The sequence below is a fragment of the Notolepis coatsorum genome, assembly GCF_963971535.1.
Source record: "Notolepis coatsorum genome assembly, chromosome: 9".
In the NCBI taxonomy this organism is placed as follows: Eukaryota; Metazoa; Chordata; class Actinopteri; order Aulopiformes; family Paralepididae; genus Notolepis; species Notolepis coatsorum.
Genome location: NC_140173.1, coordinates 55,877,714 through 55,900,897, shown reverse-complemented (window position 1 = coordinate 55,900,897; position 23,184 = coordinate 55,877,714). Strand labels below are relative to the sequence as shown.

The 23,184-nt window shown below is 44.6% G+C and overlaps 1 protein-coding gene across 1 annotated transcript in view; it reads left to right on the top strand.

Moving 5' to 3' along the window:
- sptlc3 (serine palmitoyltransferase, long chain base subunit 3) overlaps nucleotides 1-23,184 on the top strand; it is a 154,603-nt gene that overhangs the window by 108,240 nt on the left and 23,179 nt on the right. Inside the window, exons 8-9 of the mRNA XM_084321704.1 lie at nucleotides 5,376-5,595; nucleotides 21,947-22,073. Of these exons, the coding sequence (XP_084177830.1) occupies nucleotides 5,376-5,595; nucleotides 21,947-22,073 (347 nt within the window). The remainder of the gene's footprint in view (nucleotides 1-5,375; nucleotides 5,596-21,946; nucleotides 22,074-23,184) is intronic.

Genomic DNA, 23,184 nt, shown 5'->3' with positions numbered 1-23,184 from the left:
GAATAAAATATTTATGGAAAAGAAAGTGGGAAATTAGGGTTAAATTATTTATTTGTTTCTTGGACAGATTTAACATTGGGCTTTTGACAGGGGAGATGATGATGCATTGCATGATAACGTTAGCTAGCTAACATCCACATGTTTATTTTTATCACTGACTAACCTGTTGGTTCCTTGACTTTGGTGCAAGAAAACATTTGATAAATGTTGCCGGATTTAGCAGCATCTCCTGTAAGGGCCTTTCTTTTTTTGTTTTCTCCCTCTCTGCTCCACCCTTTCTCTTTCTTCCACTGTCCATCTTGACATCAACGTTAATTGACCTTCGCTCTATCTCTCCCGAGTCCCTCACTACCTGGCTCACTGGCTAGGCTGGTAAAGCTATGCCTCCTAAAGTGTGAAAACGGAAGTACAGGAAGTACCGGCTACAGGCTTTCCGGTTTCGACAAAACAATTATAGAAACGTGTGAAGTGCACAATATTTCCTCGTTTAAGCCACTGCAACGGCTTTGCCTGAAGAATTTACTACATGACCGGGACGTTCTAGCTTGTTTGCCGACAGGATTCGGGAAAAGTTTGGTCCGTTCGGAGGCAGCTTCCAGGGGAAGTACATACACCGGAAATTCACACTTTCGATCATAGTGCTTTACCAGTCTTTATCTTACGGAGGAGATAAAACTGGGAACGAGGTTACTCACTGGCTGTTATTCTGCAGAGTGCCATCTGCCATTCCATTCGCCGTCTCCGCTGTCAATCAGTTGTATCGCCTGGTCCCGCCTCCACCAATCGCATGCAGCAGTGCGGCTCCATTTGTGTGTGTGTGTGTGTAAGCCGCGAGAGGGAGAGAGTCAGAGATATAGTTCTCCAACTCTGTCGCAGAAAGTGAAATCCTGGTTGTTCCCCACCCACCTAGGTTATCTAACTATCACGCCACCGCAACTAGAAACAATGGCCTGGCATTTTTTTTTTTTTTTTTTTTAATAAAATAATTATTTTTTTTTTTGTGCAGGCCAGGCCACCGGGAAAACTCCCGGTGCTCCCGATGGCCAGTCCGGGCCTGTGTGCAGGTATACAAGTACAGTATATAGAGGGGTTATACAGGTATATGGGCTCTGGTCTTCCTGAAGTCCACAATGAGCTCCTTGGTGTTGAGGGCCAGGTTGTTGTCGGCACACCACACCGGCAGGTGCTGGACCTCCTCCCTATAGGCAGACTCATTTTTGGTTAAAAGTAAAGCAATTTTGCATCCCCTGGAAGTGAGGATTTGACGCTTTTAAGGAACCAACCAAAGGTTCTCTAAACATTTCAAAGCCGTAAGAGTGTAGAGGCCTCTCTTTTGTTCCCCTTCCTTTTCTTACTAATCTTGTTTCACTCCTTGTTGTGGTAGTCCAAAAACACTCCTTTTTATTACAACTGTTTATTTACAAACACCTCTTTCTTCACACTATTACTTTATCCCTCTCTCTCTCTCCTTCCCTCTTTTTCATCCTCTTTTTTTCAATTAGCTGCCTTTCTTTATCTCTCTAGCCTCTGTCTTTTCTACCTCCTCTCATACGTCCTTGTGTTTGTCATGCTTGTGCGTTAGAATCTAGAGGCAGTGACACATGGCAGCTTTAGCAGCCGGTAGGGGTGTAAAGGTATCCATACCGAACCGAACCATTTCAGTGTGTACCGTACCGAACGGCTGTGTAGTGTACCGAACGAATACAACGGTATGTTAACCACTAACGACCGCCCACCGGGGGCTGTTTTTTTTCACAATCTAATATCATTCTTATTTATTTAAAAAGTCAATTTATTAATTTCAATATAGAATATTCGTTGACAGCCCTACAAGTACAATTAGTTACTGCACACTACATCACCCCTGAGTGGAACATGGAAAGCCAAAACTTTCCCCCACTGTACCGAAAACCTGTACCGAACCTTGACTTCAAAACCGAGGTACGTGCCGTACCGTGGTTTTTGTGTACCGTTACACCCCTAGCAGCCGGTGTGTGAAAGACGTCAAGTAATATTACCTCCTGCTTAGATGGGCATTGGCAAAAGAACACAAGTCAATCAATGTAGTTGGCATTAACACATTGGACACCAACAACGTGATAATTAGTTATTGCCCGTCATGCGTTGAACGCCAACAACGAATAAACACGTTTTTGGGATCAATATTTAATTGTTTCGCCATGGCATTCATAATTCATCCAGCCTCCCTCCGGAACGCAGCTGTACCCTGTTCTGATATTGCACCGCCTCAATACCGCATCCTGGTGGATGGTGGGTGAGTTCCACTCCAAGAAGTGGCGATCGGTGCATCGAGGAAATTCCTCCGCCAGAGATATATTGTAGCGTGGATCAATATACACACAAGTGCATTTGGATCACTTTCGAAACGCAATAATCAATATGATTTCGGCGTTTATTGCGTCATACAAACCGGAAATGGATCTAGCAGATCAACGTCAAATAATTGGAATATTTTTCCTCCTTCCTCCATCGGCGAACGGTAAGAGGAATATAACGTTATTTTCAGCCCGATTGTTTATTCATTTCACGCAATCCATCTGATCAACATATCAACCCATACTAAATAAAGCCGGTACTGACGATCAAGGAATTATAAACGACCCCCCCCCCCCATTTCCTTCACGCATGATGAAGCATAATGTATACCGATCATATACATTTGAACTTTTTAATATAGCGTGTATAGGAAAGAAACTCCAATCGATAATCTGCGTTTTAGGAATTACTGCAGAAAACCTTATAAACATACTTATATTCAAGACGGTATTAACACTTTCAGTGCCACGGACTACATATCTCGTTTTATTAGGCCCCCCACTGAGTGCCCACGACGACAAATATCGTTTTATTTGTTTATTAGCGATCTGATTTCATATTTCATCAACAGAGTCTCCCGTTGGTACAGCAGCTCCTCCAGCAGCTCAGAATGGAAAAAAGCGCCCCCTATCGTCTATCCCTGTGTAACTGCAGGTCAGTCGCTTAGACTGACCTGGGATCAGTCGATATGTAGAGGCGGAGCCAGCTGGCAAGCTGTCTGCTCAACATGGAAGTCATCGCGGGACGGGAATCAGCCTGGAATATATATTCACAGTAGCCAATACTCAATCAATAAGCGTGATCGATATTTGGAATAGCGATCAGGAATTGGAATGATCTTTTTGGAGAACATCTGATCTGAGGTAAGGAATCTATTTTACCAGTCTTGGGATAATCAGAGTTGTATTCGCTGAGATCTCAGCGTTTGCCCTATGTGTGATGTGTCTCTGTGTGCGCGATCGCTGATGAGGAACTAAGAGAATCGATTTTTCAGATTGCGTCTCTAGCGTGCATACGTACACATATACTATCGATAATCTAGCGTTTATTTGAAAACTATTCATAAATAGGCCGAAAAATGACAGTTTTTGTGTATTCTATAATATTCCAGTAATATTATATTTTCCTTGAAAACGAGGGCTTTTCAAAATGCTATAAAACGAAAATGAACCGATAAAAAAACAATCCGCTTCGACAATGTTGACTGGAAAACAAGTCATTGATAAGCGACGGGCAGATTAGACACATAGCCATAATTTAAAACATAGATTAGGCGTTTTTAACGCTAACATTGAAGTGGATGGTGAGCATTCAACCGGTAAATCAAGGTTAAGCAAGGGCTCTGAAAGTGTTAACACGACAATGTATGAATGAAAAAATATAACGTTCCCACATCCGGAACGATAGATGATCGATGTTGAATGGGCCATAGTAATGTCAATATAGCTATAATATTTAAAAAGTTATAGTCCTGCAAAGAAGGTAAGCATCTCCATAGGCTTACAGCGGTGGCAGACTGGACCCAATGATGGCAGACAATGTGTTAAATTATCATGAAGCAATATGTGTTAATCGCTGGCATTGACTCAAAACGTTGCCGATAACCATGGCCATTACGTCTGATGTGAAGTGTATTATGTTGTGTCAGCCCACTTATCAAATTCATTTGAAAAAGAAAACCTCTGACTTTGACGTGACCATCAATGTATTGATTAGTTCTACATGTTCAACCCATTAATCTCAATGAGTGTTTTACTGCCTGTCGTCAAAGTCTTTCAGAAGATATCTTGCATGTTGGGAGGGGGGAGGGGGGGGGGGTATGTACTGTATAGCCTTGAAAGGACTAGCGCCCCATGCTGCCTTCTTGGGAAACATCAAAAGGTTTTGGAATAAGGAGCGGAGCATGCTTCAGCTGATATCCGGGCCCCTCCTTTGATGTCCACATAAGTCCTGGAGAAACCCTGTCTGCTGTCATTTGGTTTACATGAAGCACGGAGGCACTGCATCATAGCTGGGAGAGCAGGCCTGGGAACGCTCCCCCAGCGGTGCCTTAAAAGGCCTGCCTCCGAGAGGGGGGGGGGGGAGAGGCCAGGGATACATGAGAGGAGGGTGGCAGACTTGAAAGATTCTTGGAGGATGGGGCATGTGAGGTTAGAGGATAGGTATGTACATACAGACCGCACTGTCTGCGATGTGTCAAAATGCAGACTGTCCACGCAGTGTGCCGTGCTATGTGTCACGATGGAACGTTTGGGCAGGGAAAGTGTTGGGCCCTTGATGCTTAAGTGGCCAACAGTAGGAGACTGTGGTTGTGAGTGTAACCCTCCTGCCTGCTGTAACCATTCTCTCGGGCCAAAGGATATCCATGAATCCTCATAGGCTACTGATTTGTAATCCCAAGTATGTCCCACACAGAAAGCTTTCATGAGAAAATTCTGCAGGTTTGTATGTTTTATAATGATGTATTTATTATACATTCATTCATTCAATCTGTATTTAATCTCAAAAGATTATTGAGAGCAAGCTCTCATTTGCAATGACGTTGAGAAATACAACACATACCATAATACCTACAAAAAAAGAAAATTATATAGAAACAAAGTCGATCAATTAAACATTTAAAATAATTAAAAACAACTGGTGAAGTGGTTTGCTATTAACGATTTCAACTGAATTGAGTTTTTAAAGTGCATGGCAAAACATTCAATGTTTCTGGGGCACAGAAGTTGAAAGCAGATTTTCCCAATTCAGTGCAAACTCTAGGAACCTTAAGTGTAAACCAATCACCAGAGAGAGTGATGAGGTCCAGAGCTCCAGCAATAGCATATGCTTGGCTATAAATGGTGAATTTTTGTAAAGATTATCATGTCAGGAGCATTATATGAAATGGGTATTGTAAGGCCATAAATGGGAAAACATTTTGGAATGCACAAGTATATGTAATATAAAACATTTATAGGAAAGTGGCCATAGTCATGTATTGTCTGATATAATGACGAGGGTATAATGTCCTCGTGTCGTCTCTTTCTCACCTGTAGCATGGAGGGCTCGGTGGTGCGTCTACGTGAGATTGTAGCCCTGAAGAAGAAGTACAAGGCCTACCTGTACCTGGACGAGGCCCACAGTATTGGAGCAGTAGGCCGGACGGGGAGGGGCGTGACCGAGCTGTTTGACCTGGACCCGTCGGACGTGGACGTTATGATGGGCACCTTCACCAAGAGCTTCGGAGCCGCTGGAGGCTACATCGCCGGCAAGAAGGTACAGTGTAGACATTTTCAGAAGAACTCTGTTGCTATAGGGAAACGGCTTGGGCCCAACTACGTCGGCTATTGATATTAGCAGACACTGCAACAGGGAAACTATATGTAGCAGGGTGGGTTATCCCTGCTTCGTGGGAACTGTGGTGTGCGGTCAATAGGTAGCGAGACACAGTAGCACTCTGGCCAGCTGCACCTCCGTCTTTGGGGTCCGGGGCGGAGCGTCAACTGGAGGCTGGCAGTGGGGATGTATGAGGCCCAGGATTTACAAACCTGGTCCGGTACTCTGGTCTTCCTCCCTCTCTCTGGAGCAGTCAGCAGTACTCCCCAACACACCCTCACCCTCCACGATTGTCTCTTTTGCCCTCCCACACCTAATGACCGGATGGTAGAGAAATAACTTGGTTCCCCCCGCAAGCAGTACCCTCCCTTAGTGACACCAGAAACCTTACAATAGAAATGGAAGGTAGAATAGGAAGGGGTTAAGGTTAAATATATTACCCGCATCAAAGGGTTAAAGTTAGGGTTAGGAATAATAAAACACAGTGCTCCCGTTCTGGATGAATGTATTGTAACTCAGCCTAGTTACAACAATGCTACGTCTGGTGATTACTGCACCATGGGTATCCATACAATAATTACACTGGCATGAATCAATGGCATGAATCAATGGCATGAATCAATTATCGTATTACACCCAGGCACCAAGTGCTCTCAGGTACCCAGACTAAACGCTGCCCACGTCTGGGCGGAACACAGTATTTACCTTCTCTAAGGAATTACACTCATACTGTCCCCGGTTGAGAATATGGGGAAGGAAGGGTGAGCATAGGGAAGAGAATAAAGGGATTCACTGAACGGGAATTATTTATGAAATGCACGCCTTATCACGCTCAAAGAAAAGGAATGAAATAAAAGAGTGAGCCCACAAAATACCTATAAAGTCCTATCTTAATGCCGGCATACATTGTTCGGGGTACCCCTATGAACTGGTAGTAGCAACGTTACTTTCGCCCGCGGGCTGCACCACACTGTGTACTGTATGTGGAATCGGGAGCATCAATGCTCATTTGTACTCATCCGAAATGGCCGCCTCGCCACTCCACTGTTGTCCGGGAGGCAAGATGGCGTCGAACGCTCTCGCGAGGATGTCAGCAGGCGGAGCTAGGCAGAGAGGCAGCGCCGGCTGAGAGCATGTACTGAGTGATGGCGACCCCTGTTGGATGGGCGGAACTCCCGTCGGCCGCAGGCAGCCTGGTGCAGATCTGAGTGAAGTCCTCCGGGGCAGGCTGAACGCAGGCAGCCGGTCGCAGGTCTGGTCGAAGTCAGCCGGAGCAGACTGGTTGTTGGCCCACGTTCGTCCTGGGGCGCGCGCTCTATACCGCACACTGTAGCTACTATAACTCGGTACTTAAAGACTTGGATAATTGTTTAACCGCACGTTACCTATACCGCACACTGTAACTGCTATAACTCGATTGCTAGTGCCTGGCTCTGCACTCATTGTTCATATAATACCGCTGGTACTGCTAGGATATCGTGTCCACTAGCCAGTACTCGTTATCACCCGTTGTCCTCTTACGGGGCCCCCTGGCATAACGTCAGCAACAGGGCTATCCAGAGCCCCGTTAGCTGCGACTACTCGTTGTCAAGTTCACTGCCGAAGAGAGCGACTTCCGCTGGACTCCTCCCTTTATCATCTCCCAGCTCTCTCCGCCACTCTCTGCCTGCTACTGCCCCCTGCAGGTCCCGCCTGCCAGTCACAAGGGGAGACGCATTGTAGAATATGAATCAGTACTGTCATTTATAATCCGTATTCCAATGCTCTTCGGAAGGGGACGTTTGTGTCATTGCTCGTGTGAATCAATGACACTAGTTAGAATGTCTTTGTGTACAAAAAGGGATATAAACACAGTCAGCAGTTCTGAATAATATACCATATTTTCCAGACTGCTACATATAAAAGAAGGAAGGGTCATCACGTCACAGTGTAGCGCGTGAACGCACATTGGTGCCAAGTGTGGAAACCGGTCAGTTCGGCCGACATTGAGTTGAATGGGACCAGCCTTCTCCATCTGCACTACAACAGGGAATACAATTTTAGATTTGTGTTTTATGTTATAGCAAAAAAGTCTGTTTCTTTTATTTTTATTTTTTATTTCATATCGAGTTTGGTACATTTCTTGATCCCATGTACGACAGAAATCCAAGATGTTGATTATTGACAACTGTGTCTAGGCAGACAACATGGCTTTCTCTGTGGTCTCTATGCCAAAAGCTGCAGTTGAGTGTTTTTTACATGTGAAGATGACCGACAACCTCACTCACTCACTCACTCACTCACTCACTCACTCACTCACTCACTCATTCATTCATTAATTTATGAGTGGCGGCTCACAGACCAATTCAATCTATGCACAAGAGCTTCGCATCTATGACACTGTTCTTAAAAAATGGGAATTTTAGTTTGATTAGAACTTTTTCCAGTAACACTATTTTCATGCATGGATCCCACAGGCAGTCAAGGGTCCCTATTATCATTTCTCATACATCACTTGTATATGATTTGGTTTCATGCACTAATTCACTTATTCATTCACTAATTCACAACTCCTCCCTCTCTACCAGGATTGTTGATGTGTCGAGAGTCGGCGTGCGTTTTTTTTCCGTATGCGATTGGTTTGACAGGTAGTTCCTTTCAACCCGTGCTACTGTCTCTGCCAATTTTGAATAATATCCATTATCCATCACTGCTGTTCATTTTCCCCTCATATCACACATCCACATCACAACCGTGACTGACATGCAAAACCGCATGGGTGATGTGTGGCGTCAGGACAGGGCCAGACGGAGGCACCACTGCACCAGCCCTGGAATCAAACATCTGAATCTTGACGTTGACTATGATGCTTAAGATAGAGCTCCATGTCGAGAATGGAGAGGGGCGGCCCAATGTACAGGATGATCCACTGGCCACAGAGCCTGTATCATCAGAGACACACTGTAGTTGAGTCACTAAATCGCGAATCGAGTCCCCAGTGTCCGAGTCTGAGTCGAGTCCCCATTACCCGAGTCAGAGTCCAAGTCATCAAGGTTGAGTCCACTCCACTCTGGCAGTCAAAGAGCTGACATACAAATAAAAAAAGGTCTACATTAAACATAAATGACACAGCGGTCACCATTTCAATAGGATTCTATTTACTTTGTGACCCAATAGCCAAATAAATGCACTAGCCATCAATATATTATGCCAAATGATTAGGGCCTATTACACAGGGTTCGTACGGGTGCTGGAAATCCTTGAAAATGCTTGTATTTCAATGTGCTGTTTTCAAGGTTTTAAATGTGCTTGAATTGTGTATAAAGTGCTGGAAAGTTATTGAAATTGTAATTGCACTTTATACTTTCATAATAAATCGCTATCTGACTGAATAGTTTGGTTTTTAGACAAAGAAATAAAATAAGTCGGAGCGACTTGAGCGAGCCTATTTTGCGTTCGCCTTTCACGCAAAATGAAATGTGGCTGGGCTCTACCCGTAGTGTTTTTTTCCCCTGTGCCATCTGAGAACAGCGTGTGTGTGTGTGGCCAACATGCCGGGAGGCTGCCGTTTTAATGAGCTCTGGCTCGGAGATATCAAATATAAGTCATGGATAAAAAGAGGAGAACATCCTCGAGTAGCCGTGTGCAAAATATGCAGAAAGGACTTGCAGATCTCAGGAGTCTGCACGTTCGAGCCACATAATCGGTGAGCCAATGAGCATGGATGTTATTAACGTGTCTCGGCCTGGCTCGCCAGGTACTACTAAGTTCGAGACTACAAGTACTCCACACCTGTCTCCGTAAATGTTTGTTATAAAAATACCACTTCAATAATCGAAATAGTCAAGTAACAGGCAGAATACACTATTGGAATTACAAACTCGTGTTTACCGGACTCTGTTTTTCACCGCAGTGTTTTGAAATAGGCAGCATGTAGCCTAGCTTAACGTTAGGCGAATCAACGTTAGCTAATTTCCTTTCATGTATTTCAAAACACGAAAACTTGTTGTGTATTGAAATGGTATTTTATTTTTATAACTGAACATTTACGGAGACTGGTGTGGAGCAGTTGTAGTCTGGAACGCAGTAAGGTACTGTATATGTGTATGTCGTGTATGTCATAAATGTTATGATGAATTTAAGATGGGGGACCCTGATGTAAACAAGACGAAAGTATTTCTCTGGTCTGCATCCCCATAACACTTTCTCTGCCAAGGACGCCTAAACTCGTCATTCCCCGCCATGCTCATTCTGCCAATGACGCCGTAACGCGTCATTGAGATCAATATTTCAAAAATCTGTGATCGCAATCATATTTCTCCCCCGGAGACTTGAGATCTACTGTTGATCCCCTCTCAACTCTCCAACGGTTCAAGAGCGCCATCTGGTGGCCGATCGGCGGATCGCCCAAACCGGAAACGGAAGCTGGTGCTCATTCCAATTCGGTCCGATCACTCGCTAATAGTCCCGGGACTCGAGCTAGACACAATGGATAGCAATCCGTTACCAATAACTCGATAAACAACATGAGTTGGACGTATATACTATTATACAACCTGGAGATGGATCGCATATTTCAACATCCCATAATAGGAATATTTCTGCTCCACGCTCATCGCCCAACGCTACGAGGAAGCTACGGTAAGTTTCAGCGGGTTTTTTTAACGTGTTCGATACTAACTGCTCTAATGATCATATCACCCACACTAGATGAATCATCTAACGTTGGCCACGGAATTATAAACGACCCCCCCCCCCCCCCCCCCCCATCCGGTCAACATCAGATGATAAGTAGTAACTTCTAGAAGCACGTCCATTTGAAATTTTTTATCTCGCGCAGATCGCTATCAAACTGTATTTGATCATCAATATAATGCATTTAGGGCTATAAATCACGTTCTGGAGAAAGCTGCAGAAAACGATAAAAACATACTTATACTTTAGACCGTATTTTAGTATGAATATGTGAATGAAAAAGTATACCGTTCCTACGTCCTGAACGATAGATAATTGACGTTGAATGGGCCATAGTAATGTCAATTTAGCAATACAATTTAAAAAGTTATAGCCCTGCAAAGAAGGGGAACTTCTCCATAGACAAATAGAGCTGGCAGAGAGGGGTATAATGATGTACATAAGCCTGGCGAAGAAAGTGTTAACAATTGTTTGTATTGAGCTGTACTGTATTGTACCCATTCTACAATCTGTTAATAAAGTTTTCAATCAATCAAACGTGACAAGCCAGGCCAAATTTAGCATGTTAATTTATGGAATATGCAATCTTACAGCGAACGTGAACTTTACAGTAAATTACCTGGATAATAATGTTATGGTAGTTAGTTCATTCCTGTAGGTATACTAGGTAGGCCATCATTAGGCTCTCAAATTCATAGGCGGTAGCCTATAAATGAAAATGAAATATAAATGTTGTATACATACATAAGGCTCAAGGAGCTGATTGACTGCCTACCTCAAAGTCTGTTCTCTTATTTAGCAAATTTTCAGTAAATATTTGATTGAAATTGAAGTTTTATCTGGTGATTATTTGAGTGATTGTTTACCTACAGGAATGAACTAACTACCTTAACATTATTATCCATGTAATTTACTGTAAAGTTCACGTTAGCTGTTAGATTGCATATTCCATAAATTAACATGCTAAAATTGGCCTGGCTCGTCATGTTTGATTGATTGATTTAAAACTTTATTAACAGATTGCAGAATGGGTACAATACAGTACGGCTCAATACACACAATTGTTAAGGAGATGCAGACCAGAGAAATACTTTCGTCTTGTTTACATCAGGGTCCCCCATTTTCAATTCATCATAACATTTATGACATACACGATATACAGTACGTTACTGCATAACACATCGGCTCAGACAGTTTATATATGATGCCAAGTCTACATAATGTTGGTTGTTTATAAACTTTATAGCACAATAACATCTGATTTAATGTGATGGAAGAAGTAAAATAATCATTTTGAGTAAATATTTTATTTACCACAGCCGCATAAGATGCTGGAAAATCTTGAAAATGCACCTTGAAAATGCTTGAAAAGTGCTTGCATTTTGCCTTGGAAAAGGTGTACAAACCCTTCAATTAACAAGTCTGAGTCCTTGTCTGCACCTTCCGAGTCCGAATGCAGTCAATGCTCGAGTCCAAGTCCGTGCTAAAGTCCAAGTCGAGTCACGAGTCCTGAAAATCAGTCCAGGACTCAGACTTGAGTCAGAGTCCTGGACTCGAGTACTACAACACTGCTTGAGAGAGACTTTGGTATTTTTACTAGGGATGTTCGATATTGGCTTTTTTACCGATATCCGATATACCGATATTGTCCAACTCTTAATTTCCGAAACCGATATCAACCGATACCGATATATGCAGGGTTTCCCCCCCCAAAAAGGAATCATTTCAGGTAATTAACATTACATATCTCTTGTCGTGGAATTAACACAACATTATGCATACTTTTGACAATAAATTAAATAAGAATTTGTTCTAACTTGCTTGCCTGGGTAAATAAAGGTTAAATAAATGTTTAAAAAAAAAGATATTTGAAAACCGATGATTTCCGATATTACATTTTAATGCCAATATCGGACATCCCTAATTATTACTGATGGAAAAGAGAAGAAACATACGTATGGCCCAGTAAAGTCCTTTTAGCAGGTGCTGTAGTATATAATCAGGCTGGCACATCTGGGTTTTTGGGTTTTTTTGGGGGAAAACACTGTTCTCATTGACGGCGATTGTATGTGGCCTGTATAAAATCTGTTGGCAGAACGCTTACATTGTTTGAATAGTATGTTTAGTTAGTGTTAAGTCATGTTAAGTTGAGCAATTACTTTCCAACACTGGCCACCATTGAGTGTTGATGCTGTTGTAAATGGTTATGTTTGATCCGTTTTCAGCCTCTTCAGGCTTCCCCTGTCAGCTGCAGGATATGTCCTCATTTCACTACCTGGTCATTTAATATTATGCTTATGACCTAAAACGATAGGTTATAACTATAACCAAGTTCTGTGAGTAATGGTGACGCTCGGCGTCACTCTCTGCACTGTACCTCGCCTGTGCACGCGCACTGAATAAGAATTCCACAATGTACAAACAGGTCGAAAAGTACCTTGCGGATAAAAATCTAACCTACGAATTCCAATCTGGCTTCAGAACATCCCACTCCACTGACGCATGCCTTCTCTATTTGAACGACCACATCAAGCAAGAGGTGGACGCGGGCAAATCAGGCCTGTACACTGCGATGATATGATCGCAAATTGCCCCCTAATTTGGTCCGTGCGAGTTTAAAATAATATCTGGGGGCAAGCTTGCGAGTGGTGATTTCAACCCTTCATTCGCATTTCACTCCTAAATTAATCCATACAAATTGTAGTAAAACATTAGCCTACAACCAGGGCTGTACAGTGCAATATAATGTTGCGGTTGTAATTTCATTAGACAGACCAGCGCGGACCTTTAATAACATGCAATTTAATTGACACGAGCAATGAGCTAACGGTAGCTGCTAACCAAGGTATCCATTAGGATTATGCTAAGCTAACTAGCGATCTCTGCTAACCCTGGAAAACGGTCAAAGCGGACTCCACAAGACTAGTTCCATTCATGAGGAAAGGGGGTGGGTTATATTGACGACGCTTGACAACAGAAGTTTAAACATAACTTCATATTTATTGGTTATTCATTTCTGTATATCATTGAATTTCCATCTCCGTGTGTCTCCATCTCCATCTCTTCCTGTTTACATTCGAGTGTGACGTTATCACCTACGGCAGCTTAGACGATCAAAGCGCGAACCTAGAACAAAACCCGAAGGGGGGGGCTGGCTCTCTTGTTCGTTCTCGCCCCCTCTCTCTCTCTCTCTCTCTCTCTCTCTCTCTCTCTCTCTCTCTCTCTCTCGCTCTCGCTCTCGCTCTCGCTCTCGCTCTCGCTCTCGCTCTCGCTCTCGCTCTCTCTCTCTCTCTCTCGCTCTCTCTCTACATTCAATGATTTAAAGTAGCCAAATGTTACACACAGTATAAATACTAACTGGATAGTTGATGATATAAACATTTTATTTCATTATCTAAAATATTCTAAAATCATTAAATCTGTGTGATTATTATTTTCTCACAGTAGTGTGTGTGTATATATATATATATATATATATGTGTGTTTGGCTAAAGTGGATAGAAAACACAGTACTGTGTAAAAGGCACCCAAGAGTTTTTATATAAATTGTCTTAGATGTAAATAAATGTTTTTATTAGTGTGTCAGTAGACTACTCTTAGTACATTTTCATTCAATTATTTTTTAAAGCATCTTCATGGTTTAATAATGCAAACATATGTTGCAGGGACTTATTATAATCATCATATTGGCGTGACTGTATGCATCAAAGGGTTAAATCAAGCATTTTTAAGTGCTTTAGGGGAAATGTCAAAATATCGCGATATCATTTAGAGGCCATATCGCTCAGCCCTACTATAATGGTAAAATAGTTATTAAAAAATTTGCCCCTAAAAAATATTCTTTGCCCCTAAATTTCTCATTTAGGGGCAAGTGTGCCCCTAGTGAAAAAGCTTAGCGTATAGCCCTGCAAATACTGCGGCATGGTCATGCTAGACCTACAAAAGGCCTTCGACACTGTCAATCACACCATTCTGATTGACGAGCTAAAAGCAATTGGTTTTATCAGTGAGCTGGATACAATCCTACCTAGAGGGGAGAGAACAGATGGTGGAGGTAAACGGTACCCTATCCCCCCCCCCCTCACAGTGAACTGTGGTGTTCCACAAGGAAGCATACTAGGACCACTACTGTTCCTAATTTATGCAAATGACATGTCGACAGCTTGTGACTGCAACTTGTTCCTGTTTGCGGACGACTCAGCCCTGCTGGTCTCTGACAAGAACAAGTTACAGGTTGAAAAAACCCTCAGCTCGGAACTAGGCAAAATCTGCATATGGCTCGCCGACAACAAACTATCATTACACATGGGCAAAACAGAGTCCATTCTCTTCGGTTCAAATAACAAACTCAGCAAGACCGACGGCTTCTCAGTTACAGTGGGTGACAATATTGTCACAAGGAAAGATGAAATTACCTACCTGGGTTCCATCCTAGAGGCTAATCTTTCCTGTGACAAAATGGCATCCAATGTAATAAAAAAAGTCAATCAACGAACTCGATTCTTGTACCGGATCTCCTCTCTGGTAAACAAGAATACCCTGAAGACTCTGGCAGGAGCACTCATTCAAGGGTACTACGACTATGCTTGCACCTCATGGTACCAAAGCACCTCAAAGGCAAAAAACCAAATTACAAACATCTCAAAACAAACTAGTCAGACTACTGCTTGACCTGACTCCTAGAACCCACCTCACCCCTGCACACTTTGCCAACCTAGGATGGCTTAGAGTAGACGACAGAGTACAGCAACTTGCAATGGGCCTGGTCTACAAGATACACTACACGACCAAGGTACCCATGTACATGTCAAAATACTTCCCTAAGGTCAGTGAATACCACGATCACAACACCAGAGGGAACTCCACAAATCATGTAAAACCCAGATTCGGCTCAAACAAGGGATTAAACACATTTCGCAATTATGCCACAACAATGTGGAACGCCCTACCCAAAGCTGTAAAGGAATGTGAATCACTACCCACCTTCAAAAACACTCTCAAAGAACACCTACGGGAGACTGCAATTCAAAACTGGCCACCGTAAATGCCCAAAACCCCCACCACCTCCTAATAGACAGTCTCCTCCCCACTGCATGTATATATTCCCTCCCCGCCGTATTTATATCTCTCTCCCACCCACCCACCCCCTCCTAATGTACAGTCCCCTCCCCATCATATGTATATACTCTGTCAGGATCTAGGGGTAACAGTACTGTATATTTGAATACCGTTTATGTCACAAATGTATCGGTACTAAATAACTATATGTCCCTATGCCATAAATGTCATGTATGTTGTGTATGTCATAAATGTCTATATGAATTGAAAATGGGGGACCCTGATGGAAACAAGACAAACGTCTTTCTCAGGTCTGCATCCCCTTAACAATTGTGTGTATTGAGCCGTACTGTATTGTACCCATTCTGCAATCTGTTAAATAAAGTTTTCATTCATTCATTCATTCCCTCTCTCTCTCTCTCTTTCCCTCTCTCTCTTTCTCTCTCTCTCATGTGTCCCTCTCTTTCTCTCTCTCTCTCTGATCCCTCATGTGTCCCTCTCTCTCTCTCTTTCCCTCTCTCTCTTTCCCTCTCTCTTTCTCTCTCTCTCTGATCCCTCATGTGTCCCTCTCTTTCTCTCTCTCTCTCTGATCCCTCATGTGTCCCTCTCTCTTTCCCTCTCTCTCTCTGATCCCTCATGTGTCCCTCTCTCTCTCTCTTTCCCTCTCTCTCTCGCTTTCCCTCTCTCTCTGATCCCTCTCTCTCTCTCTTTCCCTCTCTCTCTCTCTCTGATCCCTCATGTGTCGCTCTCTCTCTTTCTCTCTCTCTCTGATCCCTCATGTGTCCCTCTCTCTCTTTCCCATCTCTCTCTCTCTTTTTCCCTCTCTCTCTCTCTCTCTCTCTGATCCCTCATGTGTCTCTCTCTCTCTCTGATCCCTCGTCTCTCTCTTTCCCTCTCTCTTTCTCTCTCTCTCTGATCCCTCATGTGTCCCTCTCTCTTTCCCTCTCTCTCTCTCTGATCCCTCATGTGTCCCTCTCTCTCTCTCTTTCCCTCTCTCTCTGATCCCTCTCTCTCTCTTTCCCTCTCTCTCTCTCTGATCCCTCATGTGTCCCTCTCTCTCTCTCTGATCCCTCATGTGTCTCTCTCTTTCTTTCCCTCTCTCTCTCTCTCTCTCTCTCTCTCTCTCTCTCTCTCTCTCTCTCTGATCCCTCATGTGTCTCTCTCTCTCTGATCCCTCATGTCTCTCCCTCTGGTCCCTCATGTGTCCCTTTCTCTCTCTTTCCCCCTCTCTCTCTCTCTGATCCCTCATGTGTCCCTTTCTCTCTCTTTCTCTCTCTCTGATCCCTCATGTGTCCCTTTCTCTCTCTTTCTCTCTCTCTGATCCCTCATGTGTCCCTTTCTCTCTCTCTTTCTCTCTCTCTCTCTCTGATCCCTCATGTGTCCCTTTCTCTCTCTTCCCTCTCTCTCTCTCTCTCTGATCCCTCATGTGTCCCTTTTTCTCTCTTCCCCCTCTCTCTCTCTCTGATCCCTCATGTGTCCCTTTCTCTCTCTTTCTCTCTCTCTGATCCCTCATGTGTCCCTTTCTCTCTCTCTTTCTCTCTCTCTCTCTCTGATCCCTCATGTGTCCCTTTCTCTCTCTTCCCTCTCTCTCTCTCTCTCTGATCCCTCATGTGTCCCTTTTTCTCTCTTTCCCCCTCTCTCTCTCTCTGATCCCTCATGTGTCCCTTTCTCTCTCTTTCTCTCTCTCTGATCCCTCATGTGTCCCTTTCTCTCTCTCTTTCTCTCTCTCTCTCTGATCCCTCATGTGTCCCTTTCTCTCTCTTCCCCCTCTCTCTCTCTGATCCCTCATGTGTCCCTTTCTCTCTCTTCCCTCTCTCTCCCCTCATTGTCCCTTCTCCTCTTCTTCCCTCCTCTCTCTCCTCTCCCTCAGTTCCATCTCCTCCTCTTCTCCCCCCTCCTCTCTCTCTCTGATCCCTCATGTTCCCCCTCTCTCTCTCCCCTCTCTCTCTCTCTGCCTCATCTCCCTCCTCTCTCTCTGATCCCTCATGTGTCCTCTCTCTCTTCCCCCCCCCTCTCTCCTCTTGCCCTCATGTCCTCTCTCCATCTCTCTCTCCCCCTCCCTCTCTCTCTCTCTCCTCTGTGTCCCTCTCTCTCTCCCCTCTCTCTCTCTCTGAGCCCTCATGTGTCCCCTCTCTCCTCCCCTCTCCCTCTCTTCCCCTCTCTCTCTCTCCCCCCCTCTCTCTCTCTCTGACCTCTTTGTCCTCTCTCCTCTCCTCTCCTCTCTCTCTCTCTGAGGCCTCATGTGTCCTCCCTCTCTCTCTCCCCCTCTCTCTCTCTCTCTGACCCCTCATGTTCTCTCTCTCTCTCTGAGCCCTCATGTGTCCTCTCTCTCTCTCCCTCTCTCGTCTCTCTCTCTCTCTCCTCTCTCTCTCTCTTCCCTCCTCTCTCCTCTCTCTTCTCTCTCCTCTCTCTCTCTCTCCTCTCTGCCCCTCCTGTGTCCCCCCTCCCCCCCCTCTCTCTCTCTCTGAGCCCTCATGGTCCCTCTCTTCTCCTCCCCCCCTCTCTCTCTCTCTCTGAGCCCTCATGTGTCCCTCCTCTCTCTCTCTTCCCCTCCTCTCCCTCTCTCTCTCTTCCCTCCCCCCCCCTCTCTCTCTCTGATCCCTCATGTGTCCCACAAATGTTCCCCTGGGCTGTATCTCTTTGTAATTCCTTCTGACTCCATTAAAAAGTGCACTTGAGCACATAACACACTCAGCAGGTGGCAGTTGATTAGAAAGCAACCAAGTTTGAGGCCACGTTGTTTGAATTAGGGATCGCAAGAGGACCCTTCCTGCCCGTGGCTCATGTTGATCTCAGCCCTGCTCTGCCATAATAAGAAGGTAAAAGCTGGCCAGGGCCAGCCCTTCTTGTGGCGGGAGTCGGAACTGCGCTCCAGATTTACCAGGTTGGCCTTTTAACAAGCACGATGATGTTTTGAAGTATGAACACGCTACCTCGTTTGACAGCTGGCTATAGTAAAACGCCTGTATAGAGCAAGGAGGAAGAGGGAGGGAGAGAGAGAGAAAGCCCTTTTTAGATTTGACTTATTTGTTGTTGTGGTGAAGTCCCCCAAATCCTGCATTAAGTGGATTCAGGTTGAGTCGACAAAAGGCTCGGGCAGATGTGTTCTGGAAAGCAGTCCATATTACGGGCATTTTTATATACGCCTGCCAAAAATAAGTCTCCCCCTAATGAATAAACTCCCCAACAATTTTTTTATAATTCACATCAACCTCACACCAAGAAGGCTTTGTTCTTTAACACAAGCACAGCCGACAAGGGGTCACATGACCCCTAGGCATTTCAATAAATGTATCCTCGTCACTCGGTCGAGCTCCAGGTCTGTCACTCAATGACTTTTCCTAAAAGTACCTGTTTTATCTGGCACGGTTTCTGAAATTTCAAAATGACTTCAGGAAAATGGAATTAGAACATTATTTCTGCTGAGCGGCCACGTCCCTCCCTCCTTGACCCTACCTCCCTTTCACTCTCTCCCCCCCTTTCTCTCCCTTTCTCTCCCCCCTCCCTTTCTCTCCCTCCCTCTCTCCTTCTCTCTCTCTCTTATTTCTGCTGAGCGGCCACCTCCCTCCCTCCTTGACCCTACCTCCCTTTCACTCTCTCCCTCCCTTTCTCTCTCCCTTTCTCTCCCCCTCCCTTTCTCTCCCTCCCTCTCTCCTTCTCCCTCCCTCTCTCCTTCTCCCTCCCTCTCTCTCTCTCTCTTTCCCTCTCTATACCTCCCTCTTTCTCTCCCTCTCTCCCTCCCTCCCTCCCTCCCTCCCTCATTGACCCTCCCTCCCTTCTCTCCCTCCCATCTCCATTCTAAAGGCTGTCGGGTCATCTGACCCGTTCCCGGCGGGTATTAGTGTCATTTTCTCCATGGCTGTGCTAGTGTTAAACCCCCCCCCTCCATTCCATATGCAGAGATGGTATGGAAGTGAGCGTCCCGTACGGCAGCAGCAGGCCTTGCGTCGCGTCGCTCCGCCATTCCGCAGCACCATACGGTGTCACTCTAGCTCCGCGGCGGAGCTTCGGCGAGGAAGAGGAGGAGGAAACGCTCCCGAGCCGTCGGCCCCCGCGACCTACTACTTCCCCAGATGTGGGGAAGGATTTCGGACGTGTTCTCTTAACCGGTTTATCTCAGTCACACCAAAATGAAACCTGCGAGGCCCTAAAGCGGGTGAAAATCCCCCCCCCCCCCCCCTTCCTTGAATGGAAACAGATGTCCGGTTGTTCCAGAGGGATATTTCCCCGAGGTTTGGAGCATTCTCCCCCCCCCCCCCCCCTTCCTTCACAAGGAGGCTTCCGCCGAGCGACCAAGGCCCAGTGGAGACAGATGGCGTGTGGGATGGAAGTGGTGGCCAGACGGTATCTCCGGCTCCGTGTCATCACCCAACCCCCTCCCTGCTGGCCACCACGCAGCCACCGAGCGGCAGCCAGCCACAGCTCCAGGGCAACCCCCCCCCCCCATCAAGCCCCCAGACCGCTGACACACACACACACACACACACACACATACACACATGTGCTTCAGGGACCATGACCGAAATCAGGCCGGTTTCCTGGATCCACGCTCGCTGCCTGACAACCAAATAGCAGAATTAATCTGCTGCTGACAGGAATAATGAGCGTGACAGTCCCCCCCCCCCCTCATCCTGGCTCACTTCACCATTAGCTATGGTCTTTCTCAAATTAGTGCTCTGGTTCCCTCACGATGAACAGCTCTGTGGGAGAGAAGGCCGCCCTGCATTCACACACAGTCTCTCCAGCCACAGCCCTTCACACAATCGATTGGGAGATGACAGAGAGAGGTGGCTTGTGGTATTTTAATTGAATGCCAGGTGTTGACTGTGCGTGAGCGCTCTCTAGTGGCCCTCTGTGACAAGTGCAGCTCCACACTACTAACTAAGCTCATACTGGATCTCTGAAGAGGGTGATGCAGTGTTTCCTATACATATAGATTTACTCGCAAAGGCATATGTCAATGTCAGACACCGCCAATAGATTTCCAAAACTGACACAATAACATGTTAAAAATGTCTTCCTTCCCAAACTCAATCTGCCACCACAAAATAGCTCTGGGCAACACTGGTATCCGGTCTTGATGGTAAAATCTGTGCTAATGTCCCTGATGGCTTCACTATTAATGTTATGAATATACTGTTATGAACGGGCTTGACATTCACTTTTTGAGCCACTTGTCCTTCATGTCTTTCACCCTGATTCACTAGAGAATCACCCTGATTCACTAGAGAATCACCCTGATTCACGACAGAATCACCCTGATTCACGACAGAATCACCCTGATTCATGACAGAATCACCCTGATTCACTACAGATCTTAAGAAATCTTCAGGGGAGGAAGTCCATGTGGTTGAATATGCAGTTACTTATATATAATATGTATTAATTATTTGTGTGTATATATATATATATATATAGTGGGAACCTGAAATGATTTAGACTTCTTCTGGACTGTCTTTGTCTTTAAAGATGCCCTCCACACATGTTTTTAACACTTAAAATGTTGTATATTGAGTAAGAATTTGTTTGTATATCAATCAACTACTGAATGATGGCAGCATCCCTACACCTTTGCCTTCATTGAGAATGCAAGGATATATGAAGCCCACCCCCCTTCCCTCCGCATGTCCTTGTTCAAGCCTGTTCCACCTTGATGATACCTTGTCTTATAGGGACTGCTACCTTATCATTTCATTGAGTTGTAATTAACACAACACCTTGTCTTATAGGGACTGCTACCTTATCATTTCATTGAGTTGTAATTAACACAACACCTTGTCTTATAGGGACTGCTACCTTATCATTTCATTGAGTTGTAATTAGCACAACACCTTGTCTTATAGGGACTGCTACCTTATCATTTCATTGAGCTGTAATTAACACAACACCTTGTCTATAGGGACTGCTACCTTATCATTTCATTGAGTTGTAATTAACACAACACATTGTCTTATAGGGACTGCTACCTTATCATTGAGTTGAGTTGTAATTAACACAACACCTTGTCTATAGGGACTGCTACCTTATCATTTCATTGAGTTGTAATTAACACAACACCTTGTCTATAGGGACTGCTACCTTATCATTTCATTGAGTTGTAATTAACAAAACACCTTGTCTATAGGGACTGCTACCTTATCATTTTATTGAGCTGTAATTAACACAACACCTTGTTAACAACACGTCTTATACCTTATAATTTCATTGAGTTGTAATTAACACGACAAGGATTCAATGTCCCCGATGACATCACTGGTGGCTATATTCAAACTAATTTACTCAACAACTATCAAACTAAATTAATCTGTGCAAAACTGTTCAGAGTTTGGGGATTTGTGTGAGATTATGTGCAAAATAAATCCCCCTTCAAGGTAGCTCTACAGTATATTCAGGTACAGTATATTCAGAAGCAGACTTTTGCACACGCCACACAATTTTCTGTTTCCCAGTTCCATTTAGATGTCCCTCTGCTGGGCTGCGTCAGCAGAGCTATACTGTACCAAGTCATGGGTTCAAATCTCAAAAAAGTGTGACAGTGGAGTGTTTTTCTGCATTGCAGGAGCTGGTTGATTACCTACGTGGCCACTCCCACAGCGCTGTGTACGCCTCGGCCATGTCCCCTCCCGTTACCGAGCAGGTCTTACGCGCCATGAAGTGTGTCATGGGACTGGATGGAAGCACCGTGGGTGAGCAGCTCTTTATCACACACTCTGACCAAGTCTCCTGAAGTCTCCTCGCTAACTCCTCTGACCTGAAGAAAATACTTTACTTTAGAAAACAAACATGCATCCTAATTTCTGAGTTTGGACCACATTGTCTTTAAGTATTTTGTTCGGTTTCCTGTTATCCTTTTTGGTCTAGGCACCCATTCTGAGCCACAGTGACCTTTAAACTCTGTTCTCTAGCAGCTCATTGGTTCTCAAGGTGCGGTCCCTGAGGGGGGTTCCAGGGGCTCCCCCGCTAAATCGGGAACAGTTTAATTTCACTAATATCATCTTCACTAGAAGTTAGTACAGTGAGATAATGTATTTATGAGTGGCTATTCTGCTCTCTGCCATCTGTCCACCTACAGTACAGACAGTTGTGGAATTTTGGATTAAGTCATATGCAACTATGAATACCTTAACGCTTCTAGGCCTCTTTGCTTTTGCTTTTTTTTTTTATCTAGTCGAGGTCAGCCCTACACCATTCAAATGATTAAATTCAAGATTTATGTTCCCAATGTCAAAAGCTGCTCCCTGGGCAGGATTTCTGTGTGAATCTACCCGTGTAGGGTGGAGAACTACCCGTGTAGGGAGCAGAACTCATCTCACTCAGTTATAACAAACAGCTGTGTGAATCTACCCGTGTAGGATGCAGAACTCATCTCACTCAGTTATAATGTGTGAATCTACCCGTGTAGGGTGCAGAACTCATCTCACTCAGTTATAATGTGTGAATCTACCCGTGTAGGGTGCAGAACTCATCTCACTCAGTTATAATGTGTGAATCTACCCTTGTAGGGTGCAGAACTCATCTCACTCAGTTATAATGTGTGAATCTACCCGTGTAGGGTGCAGAACTCATCTCACTCATCTCACTCACAGTTATAACAAACGGCATTTGTTTGTGCTATAAATGCACACCTTGACATCATGTTTATGGAAACAGTGGCATAATATCTGGTTAACAACTGGTCCCTCTCCTCTTAATCTCTACCTCCATCTCCTTCCTCCACACTGCAGCAATTTACTGTACGCTAATCCCCAAAACGTTCATTTGTTCGCTCAATAAATGCATACACCTTGATTGTGATTC